Source organism: Myotis brandtii, unplaced genomic scaffold (genome assembly GCF_000412655.1).
Source record: "Myotis brandtii unplaced genomic scaffold, ASM41265v1 scaffold1026, whole genome shotgun sequence".
NCBI classification, from domain to species: Eukaryota; Metazoa; Chordata; class Mammalia; order Chiroptera; family Vespertilionidae; genus Myotis; species Myotis brandtii.
Window position 1 is genome coordinate 1,248,636 of NW_005353435.1, and position 12,402 is coordinate 1,261,037.

The following is a 12,402-nucleotide window of genomic DNA, read 5'->3' on the forward strand; positions in this document are numbered from 1 at the left end:
TAGGATGCACCTGTGCTCATCTCAATACCATAATCAAAGAATTGCTCTTTTATTAGAACAATTTAAAAAAGTATCACAGGAAATGCACCTGTCGTTTCTACATCAAGCCCACCAGTTGAGGGATTGGAATGAACCGTTTCCTGTGTCGGCAGATAGAGCATTGATCAGTGTAAAAAGAGGTTGTGACAGTAACAGGAGTGATCGCTCTGATTTTCTGCTGTGAAGCAAGTTTTTCAAACTCAGACAGTTAGTCCTGGAAAGACACTCACAGTTTAGCTTTGACTTTGGACTGGGCCCTATCCATGAGGGTTTGTATTTGTGGAGCAAGTGAGAGCTCAAACTTTTACCCCCCACCCCTCATTGAAATCCCTTGAGCTTGGTCTTTGACGTGGGGCAAATGAATGCATTGAAGTGAGCACCTTACCTTCACTGACTGCTGGGCCATGAACACTATTCCAGAGCTGGTCACCACTGCTCAAGATGGCCAGACCTCACAGCCCTAGCCGGTTTGGCTCAGTGGATAGAGCATCGGCCCGTGGACTGAAGGTCAAGGGCACTTGAAGGTCAAGGTTCGACTCTGGTCAAGGGCACATACTTTGGTTGTAGGCTGGATCCCCAGCCCCAGTCGGGGCGCGTGCCAGAGGCAGCCAATCCACGTGTCTCTCTCACATCGATGTTTCTCTCTCTCTCTGTCTCTCCTCCTCCCTCCCACTCTTTCTAAAAATCAATGGAAAAATATCCTCAGGTGAGGATTAACAACAACAGCAACAAAAAAAACCACACAAATAAATAAACAATTAATGAAAGAAGAAGAAAAAGTGGCCAGACATCTTTTCACAGCTGGCTGATGGCATTTATATCCTTTCTTTTTTCTTTCTTTTTTCTTTTTTTACAGCTGTTGTGAACTTGGACAATTCTGTGGTTGACCTGGAGACCCTTCAAGCTCTTTATGAGAATGTGAGTAATAGAAGGAATTGGAAGTGTGAGTATATAATACGTACACACTACTTGTCACTGTACGCAGCTAGGCTTGTTGCTTTAAGAAGGAAATCTGCCCTAGCCTGTTTGGCTCAGTGGATAAAGAGTCGGCCTGCGGACTGATGGGTCCCAGGTTCGATTCCTGGTCAGGGCACATGCCCAGGTTGCAGGCTCCATCCCTAGTAGGGGGCGTGCAGGAGGCAGCCAATCAATGATTCTCTCTCATCATTGATGTTTCTCTCTCTCTCTCCCTCTCCCTTCCTCTCTGAAAACAATAAAAATATATTAAGAAGGAAATCTGATCTGGGTGCATTGTATGTATGTAAGTAAGTATAGGTTTGGCAAAATGCTTTCTAGGAACGCATGGAACAAGTGAGTGAGAAGCCAGTCTCTCTGGTAAGGGCCAGAAAAGTTGGGGTGCGAGATTTCCAGGCCAAGTCCTTCACTTCCCCGGGCGGAAGCTGGGAGCCGGAATTTGCTGTTGGCTCACGGTGTGCCGAGCCGGGCGGGGGAGCTGTGGCAAGCGCTTGTAGTCTTGTCGCAACTGCTGCTCTGTTCTCGGCAGCCCCCAGGGGACCAGTGAATGGTGGTTCCCGTCAGCTCTCAGAGACAAGCAAGTTAGCAGCTAGATCCTTGGGTGTAGGAGCCAGAAAAATTGTAGTAGCTAGATGTGCAGTTCAAACTCTTCACTCCTCAGGGAGAAGCTGTATGTGAGGGAGAAGCTGTATGTGAGGGAGAAGCTGTATGTGAGGGAGAAGCTGGTGTGAGGGAGAAGCTGGTGTGAGGGAGAAGCTGGCTATAAAGGGACCCCTCCCAGTCGCATGGCCTGTGCCTGTGGTGGAGATTATGACAAGGGTCTGCCTCAGCTTTTCCTACAAGTTTCTTTTGTTTTCTTTTTTAAAAAAAATATATTTTTATTGATTTCAGAGAGGAAGGGAGAGGGAGAGAGAGATAGAAACATCAATGATGGGAGAGAATCATTGATCGCCTGCCTCCCGCATGCCCTCTACTGGGGATCGAGCCCACAACCCGGGCATGTGCCCTTGCCTGGAATCGAACCTGGGACCCTTCAGTCTGCAGGCCGATGCTCTATCCGCTGAGCCAAACCGGCTAGGGCTTGTCACTCCTTTTGATGTGCGTCTTGCTCGTGTGACGGCATCTGCAGAAGGGAAAAGTGGCCTGTGCACACTTGGACTTGGCTTGGGTTCTCCTGGGAAATGTTTCAAAGTTCACTGTGTTGTCATAACTGTAATCATTGTGTTCAGGTCTGAAAGCAGCGTTTGAAAGGTATCTGAGGGGAATCTTAATTTGGCCTTTATTGTTTACTAATGGCGTTGCAGGGAACATTTAAATTTTGTCTAGAAAAATTTTATCTAGAAAAAAATAAACGAGAGTGTAGTGTTTAAACTCAGTTTGTTGTTATTAAATATATGAGGAGACTAATCTTATTTAGCATTCCACTACTTATCCTGGAGGCCAAAATAACATAACTAACCTGAAACCTTTCCCATAAATACATGCTTTTTTTTTTTTTTTGCCAGATGCTTGCATGCATGTCATGGGACTGTTTGAAAGCAGTCGCATTTGATCTCTGGGTAACAGATGGAAGTATTTGCTACACAAACCTTATTTAGAATATCAACTTTTTTCCCCTCCCCTAATTGCATATGTTTGGCAGCGGCCTTTCTCCTCTAGATGTGAATGAGTGTGGGGCAGCCTCCAAATCGAAACACACCCTAATTTCAAAAAGCGCAATCCTGAGCGCCCGATTCCTGTTTCCTGAGGAGTTAAAACCCAGTGAAACGACACAGTTACTAAATACACTACATCCTTCTGACCTTTCAGAACCAAAAATCTCTCCGGTTCTCTCAAGGTTATTGACTGTTATTGAGTTCACATAGTAAAGACTCTTTATAAGCAGTTTATAACATGTCCAGTTGATTCGACATATCTTTTGCTTCTGATTTTTAATATACCTGTACTAGAGGCCCGGTGCACGAAATTCGTGCAAGAGTAGGCCTTCCTTCCCTTGGCTGCTGGCACTGGCTTCCCTCTGGCACCTGGGACCTGGGCTTCCCTCCGGCCACTGGTTTCGTCTGGAAGGTCGGCTGGAAGGATGTCCGGAGGGACATCTGGTCTAATTAGCATATTACACCTTTATTATTATAGATTCTATATGGCAGGTGGCTCAGGCAGGCAGTTCTGGCCTCCCAGTCCAGCTTTGGTGAGGCAGCTTCGGCAGTTCTCTGCTGCTCTGGGGTTACAGCTCAGGCTGGGGAAATGCAGTCTTACAAGGAAACTGTATGTGCCCTCCATGGAAACAGAGGTGAAGCTGGCTTAATTAGAGAAGAGGTCCTGTCCCAGTCCCTGATTGGTCAGTTTTCATGAAAATGAGGGCTCCATAGTCTCACAGTTTGATTGGTCCAGAAGCAAGGTCCTTAGTGGTCAGAATGGAGTCACTCTGATTGGTCAGTGAAGATGCAAACGAGGATTCAGTTGCACAACTCTGATTGGACAGGGAAAGACAGTTGAAATAAGATCCTAGGATCTCTCTTAGAAGGGTTGGTTGACCCAGATGGCAGGAGCACAGTACAGCTTTTCCCTGAAGCACGGAGCGCGGGAGAGAGCCCTGGTTAGCCATGACCCGGAGACTCTGTTGATAAATGTGAACCCAAGTAGCCACCAGGAGGCCTTCGTAACAGGCACATTGATTCTCAGGGTCCACAGATGGGAAGATGCCTATGCCAAATTTCACACTTCCCTGAGAAATTCTGGTCCGACTACTGACCTAGGAAAGACCACAGGCGGGCCTGTCTTTACTATGTATTGACCTGAATCTAAGAGATACCCAAGATTTCTAGTATTTGGAAAGAGAGGAGGGGAGCAGCCAAAGATCTGTTGCTGTGTTCACATTCTTTATAAAGTAGATGGAGACTAAATTCTTCGCAGATAAAAATGATTTGGGGAATGACTTTTATGTTTAGCTCCAGCTTTGATCCCTGCTGCTATTTTTGTCCTTGGATTTTAGCTCTAAATGCAAACCTTGTTGGATAATGGAAACACTTGTTTGCTGCTCCTTTTAACGAAGCTGCTTTCGGTCCCGAAGGAGGTCTCCCCTCAGAAGAACCTGAATTGCACATCCGTGCGTGTGGTGTTGAATGATCATCACCCTGTCTGTCTCTACCAGCCATTGTTTTTATATTAACTGTCTTCTTCCGTGATGTGCCTCTGGCTTCTTTGAGCACATTAGCACACTTTTTAGCTCGGTGGAGTACAGAGAGTATTTCTTGGCCCTTTGCTCTTTAATAACTATTCCGCTCTCGTGGGAGGACTGTCTCTCCTGACACGTGTGTACTAAACATTTCCCAGTAATTTTCCATGATGGCAGGCGAGCAGTAGAGAAATAGTGCAGTTGGCTAGTAACCACGGTAAATTATTCCATCCCAACGCCATAAATGTTCGAGATACCTCCTGTAAATCCCTTTTTTCTGCTAATGCTCTGGGAATGTACGTACGGCTAGGAATATTATAGCTCATGTAGAATACTTTCAGGGTTGGCTTGTGTATGGTCATATTAGGTAGAGATTTCCAACGGTAGTAAATGTTGATTGTTTTATAAGTACAAGCCAAGAGCCTTGGTTTTTACTAAAGCTTGGGTCATGACTTGAAATTATGCACGAACAGTAATAACATTGGATGCTTTTGACATATTAGCTTGAGAGGATAATTACCTTTCCTCCTGGAGGCCCATGATTGCGACAACTAAAATTTAATGTGCAATAAAGTTATTAAAGAAATAAATAGCCAAGTCTTTTTTAAGGATATAAAACGCCTATCAACCTTATTTAGGAGGTTGAATGATTCCAGATGGCATCTCATGAGTGTTTGGTTCTGAATTTCTTTTTGTTTACTTGCATGTTTGCCAATATATGGTTAAGTGCTCAAGGTTTTAGGTCCCTGAAGAGCAGCTGTTCAGCCCTTAGACATACAACGTTAGATTGCTGTGCGTGTGCCGCTGCCATTTTGCGAATTCTCCTCAGTCCTGGGCATTTAAAGATATTCCAGCCCTGGCTGGTTTGGCTCGGTGGATGGAGCGTCGGCCTGCGAACTGACGGGTCCCGGGTTCGATTCCGGTCAAGGGCATGTACCTTGGTTGCAGGCACATCCTCATTAGGGGGTGTGCAGGAGGCAGCTAGCTCATTGATGTTTCTAACTCTCTATATCTCTCTCCCTTCCTCTCTGTAAAAAATCAATAAAATATATTTTTAAAAAAAGATATTCCAGTTATTCACTGTACCTGGAGAAGAAAGATCTGTGCAGTTGTAGAATGTGAATCTATGGATCATAAAAAGTGTATCTCTTGAAAAGCTAGTTTTCAATATTAGAGGAAGTATGAGTCAACAAATAGTATGGAGACCAGCCAGAAACTCTTTAATGTGTAATGTTCAAAAGGATAATTTAAATTGTCCTTTAAATAATGCAAAAGCATTTCCCCTTAAAATTGCTAAGAGATTCCCAGTCCAATGCAATGAAAGCTATTTCATTCATAACATACCTGACATACAGATTCCCCACTCGCCCCCCAAATCAAATGGTGGATGTCAAGTATGCAACTGAATAATTGCAGGCAAATGTCATTAGTGCTGGGATAGAATTGTGTGGAAAGAGCAGGAGAGTTGCTGAAGAGCCAGCATTATTTGATCTTGCAGGAGCTAAGATAATCTTCATAGTTGGGCAATGTTTGGGGCTATTCTTCCATGGTAAACACAGGTTGGTAACATGTTTGAGAGAAGAGTTGAAAACATGTTCCCAGAAGATGGAGCAGTTGGATCAAAGGCATAGATGTGAAAAACTAGAATGTATTTTGGGTGAGAAAGTCTGTTTCCGGAAAGTAGTACATAGGGGAATTGGAGTTGGAGTTGGACAGGGGTAGATCAGATTATTATTTTTTTGTTATGGAGTGGTATGAGTTCCTTATGTATTTTGAATATCAACTCCTACTTGGATATATTCTTTGTGAATATACAGGGGTGGGAAAAAGTAGGTTTACAGCTCATATGGAAAATAATACAATAATTAATAAATAATACAAGAAATAAACTGTTTCGTGTACTCATAACTATAAACCTGCTTTTGCCCACCCACTATTCTCCCATTCACTTGATTGTATTTTTGTTTCGTTGGTTGTATTTTCCTTTGCTGTACAGAAGCATTTTAGTTTGATGATGTTCCATTTGTTTATTTTTGCTTTTGTTTTCCTTGCTTCAAAGAGAAATATCCAAAAAGATATTACTAAGACAAGACTACAAATAAAACACCTCCAAAATCTCCATAAAGAAGAAAAGACTTGTGATTCTCCAAGTCTATAAAGTCTTGTACCTTCTGTTAAAAATGCGGACCGTCACTTATAAAGAAGCAAATTATGCTGATAAAATTTTAGCTTGATATTATAAAAGGTTGGGAAAGAAAAGAAGCATGAGGCCTTTTATTGTATCCAAAAGAAAACTCAGAAGTATAAAACCTTTTATTTTCGCTCCATGACTTAATAATTCAATTGTATTTTTCTTTCCCCTGAGGAAAAATATCCATAAACAATGATTGAAATAGGTAAATAAATACATTTTTCCCCTGTAACAATCTTAGACCAACCGTAGGATCAAATTGAATTTCCTTGATTCCTTAATGAGAAATACCACTTTAACATGAAAGTCTTGCCTTCTGGAGGGGATTATAAACAGCTCAAAGAGCAAGAGAAGAAGAACGTATTGTTTTAAAACATGCTTGAATAAGTGTTTTGCAGATCACTGATAGTCAATAACACTATTTGGAAGATTTGGAGATGATCTGGTTTCCATTAAACATATTTACACTTTCAGATGCCTCATGAATGATGTCAAGCTTTCCTACAAAGGGATGCTAAGAAATATGAAAATACTAGAGGCCCGGTGCACGAAATTCATGCACAGGCAGGGTCCCTAGGCCTGGCCCGCGATCAGGGCTGATCTATGAGGCGACCAGTGGGGCGATCGAGGTACTCCCACTGGCACCTGCCTTGGCTGGCCTGGGGCCTGTGGGCTGGGGGCAGCTCCTGCATTGAGCATCTGCCCCCTGGTGGTCAGTGCACGTCATAGTGACCAATCGTTCTGCCGGTCACTCCGCCGTTCTGTCTATTTGCATATTAGGCTGTTATTATATAGGATCTGTTTTGCTGTACTAAGATCATCCTTATCTAAGGGACTCAGTTGACCCCATCTTGCCTTTTGATTTGCAGAGAGCACAGTCGGATGAACTGGAAAAAATTGAAAAGCACGGCCGGTCCTCCAAAGACAAGGAAAGTGCCAAGTCCCTGGACAAGCCCGAACAGTAAGCATCTCTTAGGACCGTGCAACGGGCCTCCAGGCCTGGGCAGGCTCACTCCCTTTGGAAAATGCAGGATCTTCTGTTCATCGTTGTTATGCGTGATATGAGCTTGGACATCTGTTTCTCTGAGTTACATCTTTCTCTCTGTACGTGGCTTTCTTCCCTTAGGTTCCTGTATGAGCTGTCACTAATCCCCAACTTTTCCGAGCGGGTCTTTTGCATCCTGTTCCAGTCCACGTTTTCGGAAAGCATTTGCTCGATCCGTCGCAAACTTGAGTTGCTGCAGAAGTTGTGTGAGGTGGGTTGTGGTGTGTGGAGAGCGGACGCTGGGATTCTGATGATTAAGTTGTGTTCAGGCACGTTCACATTTCAGAAAAGTTTGATTTATTCTAAGAACTCAACAAATTTGAAGGCTAGCCGGCCCACGGAAGAGAACGTGTTATGACTGAGCTTTGAGAACCAAAGCTAAAGTGCACGTGGGACCACAATGCTTGAATGTGGCCATTGCTGATCTTTTCTTTCTTTCTTTTTTTTTTTTAATGTTTTTATTGATTTCAGAGAGGAAGGGAGAGGGAAAGAGAGATAGAAACATCAATCATGAGAGAGACTCGCGGATCAGCTGCCTCCTGCACCGCCCCCTACTGGGTATCAAGCCCACAACTCAGGCATGTGCCTTTGACTGGAAAATTGAACCTGACCCTTCAGTCCGCAGGCCGATGCTCTATCCACTGAGCCAAACCAGCCAGGGCCAGAATCATTACTTTTCATGGCCCTCAAATACATCGAACTCCCTATTAAATGTTATTTGAAGGCATTTTATGTACTTTCTGTCGTATTTGGAAGGGTCCCTCAATAACACGTGATTGATTCCAACCAAAGGATTTAGGATCAGCTGTACGACTCAACAGAAGGTCAATAGTCTTCTTAAAACAAAGAATACGTTTTTGGCAGAAATTAGCAATATGAACATTTAAAACAGTTTGTCACAAATCAATAGTACCAATTGTTGTGGTTGAAAAGTAGTAATAAGGTATTAAAGGCACATTTTCAGAGGATGTGACATGCAAAATCAGGTTAAATGATGAGTTTTGGAAGACGTGAGTATGGATTTTTCAGGGATGAACCTAAATTTGGACATTAATCTTTGGAACTATGTTTCGGTTTCCCACCACTATGCCATACATTTGTGTTGCTGCTGAGGTGGGTACAATTAGGCTGGCAGCAAGGACATTATTTTGTAGTAACTGTCATCGTGTAGCCTTATTTGTTTCACAGAAATGGCCTAGATTTCTTCCTCTCGGAGGCACTCCTCTTCAAATATGATAACGACCAATAATAAAGTTTGGATGTCACCCCAAATGGTCAGTGTCAGATGAATATCTGCCACTGACTTAAGAAAATTCAAACAAAACTTAGTATCAGAGAGAAATGGCTCTTCATTCTGCTTACAGACTTTGAAAAATGGCCCCGGGGTTATGCAGGTGCTGGGATTGGTCCTGGCCTTCGGCAACTACATGAATGGCGGGAACAAGACTCGGGGACAGGCCGACGGGTTTGGGTTAGACATCCTTCCGAAGCTGAAAGACGTCAAAAGCAGTGTAAGTATTTTGTGTGAATGAATGTAGGCAAATTGAGGATTGGACTGTGTGTGTGTGTGTGTGTGTGTGTGTGTGTGTGTGTTGTTGTTGTTGTTGTTTTTACAGTATATTTTTATTGATTTCAGAGAGGAAGGGAGAGGGAGAGAGATAGAAACATCCATGATGAGAGAGAATCAATGATTGGCTGCCTCCTGCATGCCCCACACTGGGGATCGAGCCCACAACCTGGGCATGTGCCCTGACCCCCGTGACCTCCTGGTTCATAGGTTGACTGAGCCATGCCCGTTGAGCTGGTTAGTAGTTAGACTACAAGTCAGTTGTAATAAATGTCTCTTTATGGTTCTGAACTAAAGAAAAGTAATGGCCATCCCATATTTGTGATTTAGTGAATGACAATGTTTCCTGTAGTTTTGAGTGCTGTGCCTAATGAATAAGCAGACAATATTTTAAAATAAGTATTTTTTCACTCTACCGTGTCTGCTAATATTTATCTTTGTGGACTCTGAGGATTAATTAATTTCCATAAATTAGACAGTATATCTATTACCTTCTTCTTTCCTTCCATTTTAAGCAAAAGGAAGACGAGGGAAAGTAGTTTGTAAAGAAAATGCAAAAAAAAATAATTTAAAAATTAGTGCCTCCCCATGTTCCAGAAAGGAGGTGAAAGGCTGTTTTTTGAAGACTATTGGATATGAAACAATTTTACATTTTTTACTGTAGATCTATATACATTGCACCATTTACAGCTGAGTGGATATGAGTTCCTCAATCTCATTGGCTGCCGTAAAAATTTGTAATATGTATTTGCATTTTTAAAGCTCCCGATTACTTGAAATAATGCTTAATTTTTTTATGTTCCTAATCTATATAGTATTAGCTAGACCATCAAACTTACTCCTGGTCCAAATGTGTAGAAATGCTAGCAATATTCATCATCTCAGTGAAGATAGTAGTTATCCCCCTTAATAAAATCCATACAAATTAATGAACTAATTTTCTGACGGAGGAAAGTAAAAATAGGAAAGTATTTATAGTTGAGACTCCACCCTTAAACAGCTGTGCTTAGCATTTGGAGCTTAGATGTGAGCACTGGGGAAAATAAGATCTTCTATGCCATTCAACTCCTTAGTTATAGTCACTAAAATGATTTGAAATAGAGAATTTCATATTTCATTCTAAACATTCTCCCCTATATATGCTGATTTCCTGGGATTTCTTTTATTTAACACTATATTAGTCATATATCGTTTCCTATTATCTTCGAAATTTTGATGAGGTAAGACAGTTTTTTGCATATAGGTGTTTTTTTTTTTGAGTGGGGAGGGGTCGGTCTTTGTTGTAAATGACGTGGCATTGTTTGTTTTTGCGGTTTTGCCATCCCTGCTGTCGTATGATTGTTATCGATCTCTGTGCTGATTGGTTAAAAATGATGTGTTTCTTGCTAATGAATTAGGACGCCGGGAAAGAGCAGTGTGTTTTTCCGTTGCCCGAGCCCCAGGACCTGTTTCAGGCTTCGCAGATGAAGTTTGAGGATTTTCAAAAAGATCTCAGAAAACTAAAGAAGGACCTGAAAGGTAACGGAGCATCTTAAAGAAACTCATGTTTGTTAGTCATGCTTTTTTTTTTTTTTTTAATAAGAGAAGCTAGACTTTTTGATGTTCTTGAACAAAAAGTCTTTTAGAGCCTCGTAGAACTGAAAATTGTTTAGTATGGCTAAAGAAAAATTTTTTTTTTTTTACCAATCATCTTATTGTTTTGTTGTTTAAAAAGCTGGCTATTTGAATAGTCATCTCTTTCATCAGGAGCAAATTTGTCTTGTGTTTACAGCCAAGAACATTTGTGTGTTTTATCTTGTCATTGTTGAAAGATGACCAGGCCCTCCCAGCCCTCCCTTCATACACTTGCCCAAGACTTTGTAGCTTGTGAACTTTCTTGGGGACAAAACATCTTCTTTCACATATGTGGTCTAAAAGCACACGTGTGTATGTCTTGTTGTTAGTTTGCGAAGCCTTATATCAGTTTGAAGTCTGAAATTCATCAGATTTCTACTTTAAGAGTAATATTTACACAAAAGTAAACAGTGTACCCTTTTAAAAATTATGTTGTGGTTAAAATCTCTTTTATTCTCTGGTCATGAGGTTTCTTATTGTTATGGAGCTGCGAACACCTCTGCTAGCTAAGCCTCTATCTCACTCTATCGGGCACAGACAGGGAGTGAGTAAATGTATGTGAATTTTCTTTTCTTTTTAAAAAATATATATTTTATTGATTTTTCACAGAGAGGAAGGGAGAGGGACAGAGAGTTAGAAACATCAATGAGAGAGAAACATCGATCAGCTGCCTCCTGCACACTCCCCACTGGGTATGTGCCGGCAACCAAGGTACATGCCCTTGGCCAGAATCGAACCGGGGACCCTTGAGTCCGCAGACCGACGCTCTATCCACTGATTCAAACCGGCTAGGGCAGTGAATTCTCATTGGATGTGTAACTACAGGAAAAAAAGAGGCGTGGTTACCCCTGTCCAAAAACCACTCAGATGATGTAACTTTTTAAGAGATTCTACCCAATTTGGAAATGCTTATCCAAACTGATCTATAATGAAATGTATGGGGTCATATATATTCTGGTCGCCGATGCTTTTATGTGGATTAAAATGCACACAATAACATTGCATAATTGGCTTGCAGTTTCTAAACACTCAGCACCCCTTATTATGAGCCTGACGCAGATTGGGCATTTGTGGGTGCATTGGGTACCCTCAAATATGGGTGTTCATTTACTGAACCCAAGAATGACAAGTTTGTTTAAAATAAATAAATAAAATTATGTTATGTTTGTATAGCCCTATGTTATGATGTATTTAAGTATGACTTTTAAAAACATTAAAAGACAAACCATATAGTATTTATCTTCCTTCAAAATTATGCCAGGTATATCGGTTTACAGGTTTGCTTATTAATATCTCCCACCCTCAGTGCTAGGGGCATTTCTGGGGGATCAGAAAAATGCTTTATACTTTTATTAACAACTCAGTCTTGCAAAGTAGGACTTCATAGTTTACAGGGGAGTGGAGAAAGGAGAGGAATGGCGATCGTACTTCTAGGGAACGTACGTTTGCTTATGATGGGAATGGTACCTCACTTATTTTTCGTATCTACATGCTTTCTTCCTGTAGTTATTAAATATACAGGTAGCCATGAAAATTGCAAGTTCTCACAAGACTTAGGGCTAGACAGGGAGAACTCACAGACACCAGATAGTGGGTTTGAAGAGGACCAATAGCCACTGCCATTGTCCTTCTTCCTCTTGCACATCTGTCTTCTCCAGTGATGGGGTGGCTCCAGATGAAACATTGAAGGAGCATCTTAGCAAGTTTTGAGCACCTCACAGGGTTAAGAAGGTAATGATTTTCACTCAAAGGGTTTACTCCTTATCTGTAACTAGAGGCCCGGTGCATGAAATTCG

The 12,402-nt window shown here is 41.8% G+C and overlaps 1 protein-coding gene across 1 annotated transcript in view; it reads left to right on the forward strand.

Annotated features, from left to right (window-relative positions):
• FMN2 (formin 2) overlaps positions 1 to 12,402 on the forward strand; it is a 108,825-nt gene that overhangs the window by 36,155 nt on the left and 60,268 nt on the right. Inside the window, exons 7-12 of the mRNA XM_014536019.1 lie at positions 896 to 957; positions 7,250 to 7,341; positions 7,507 to 7,636; positions 8,790 to 8,947; positions 10,173 to 10,212; positions 10,390 to 10,510. Of these exons, the coding sequence (XP_014391505.1) occupies positions 896 to 957; positions 7,250 to 7,341; positions 7,507 to 7,636; positions 8,790 to 8,947; positions 10,173 to 10,212; positions 10,390 to 10,510 (603 nt within the window). The remainder of the gene's footprint in view (positions 1 to 895; positions 958 to 7,249; positions 7,342 to 7,506; positions 7,637 to 8,789; positions 8,948 to 10,172; positions 10,213 to 10,389; positions 10,511 to 12,402) is intronic.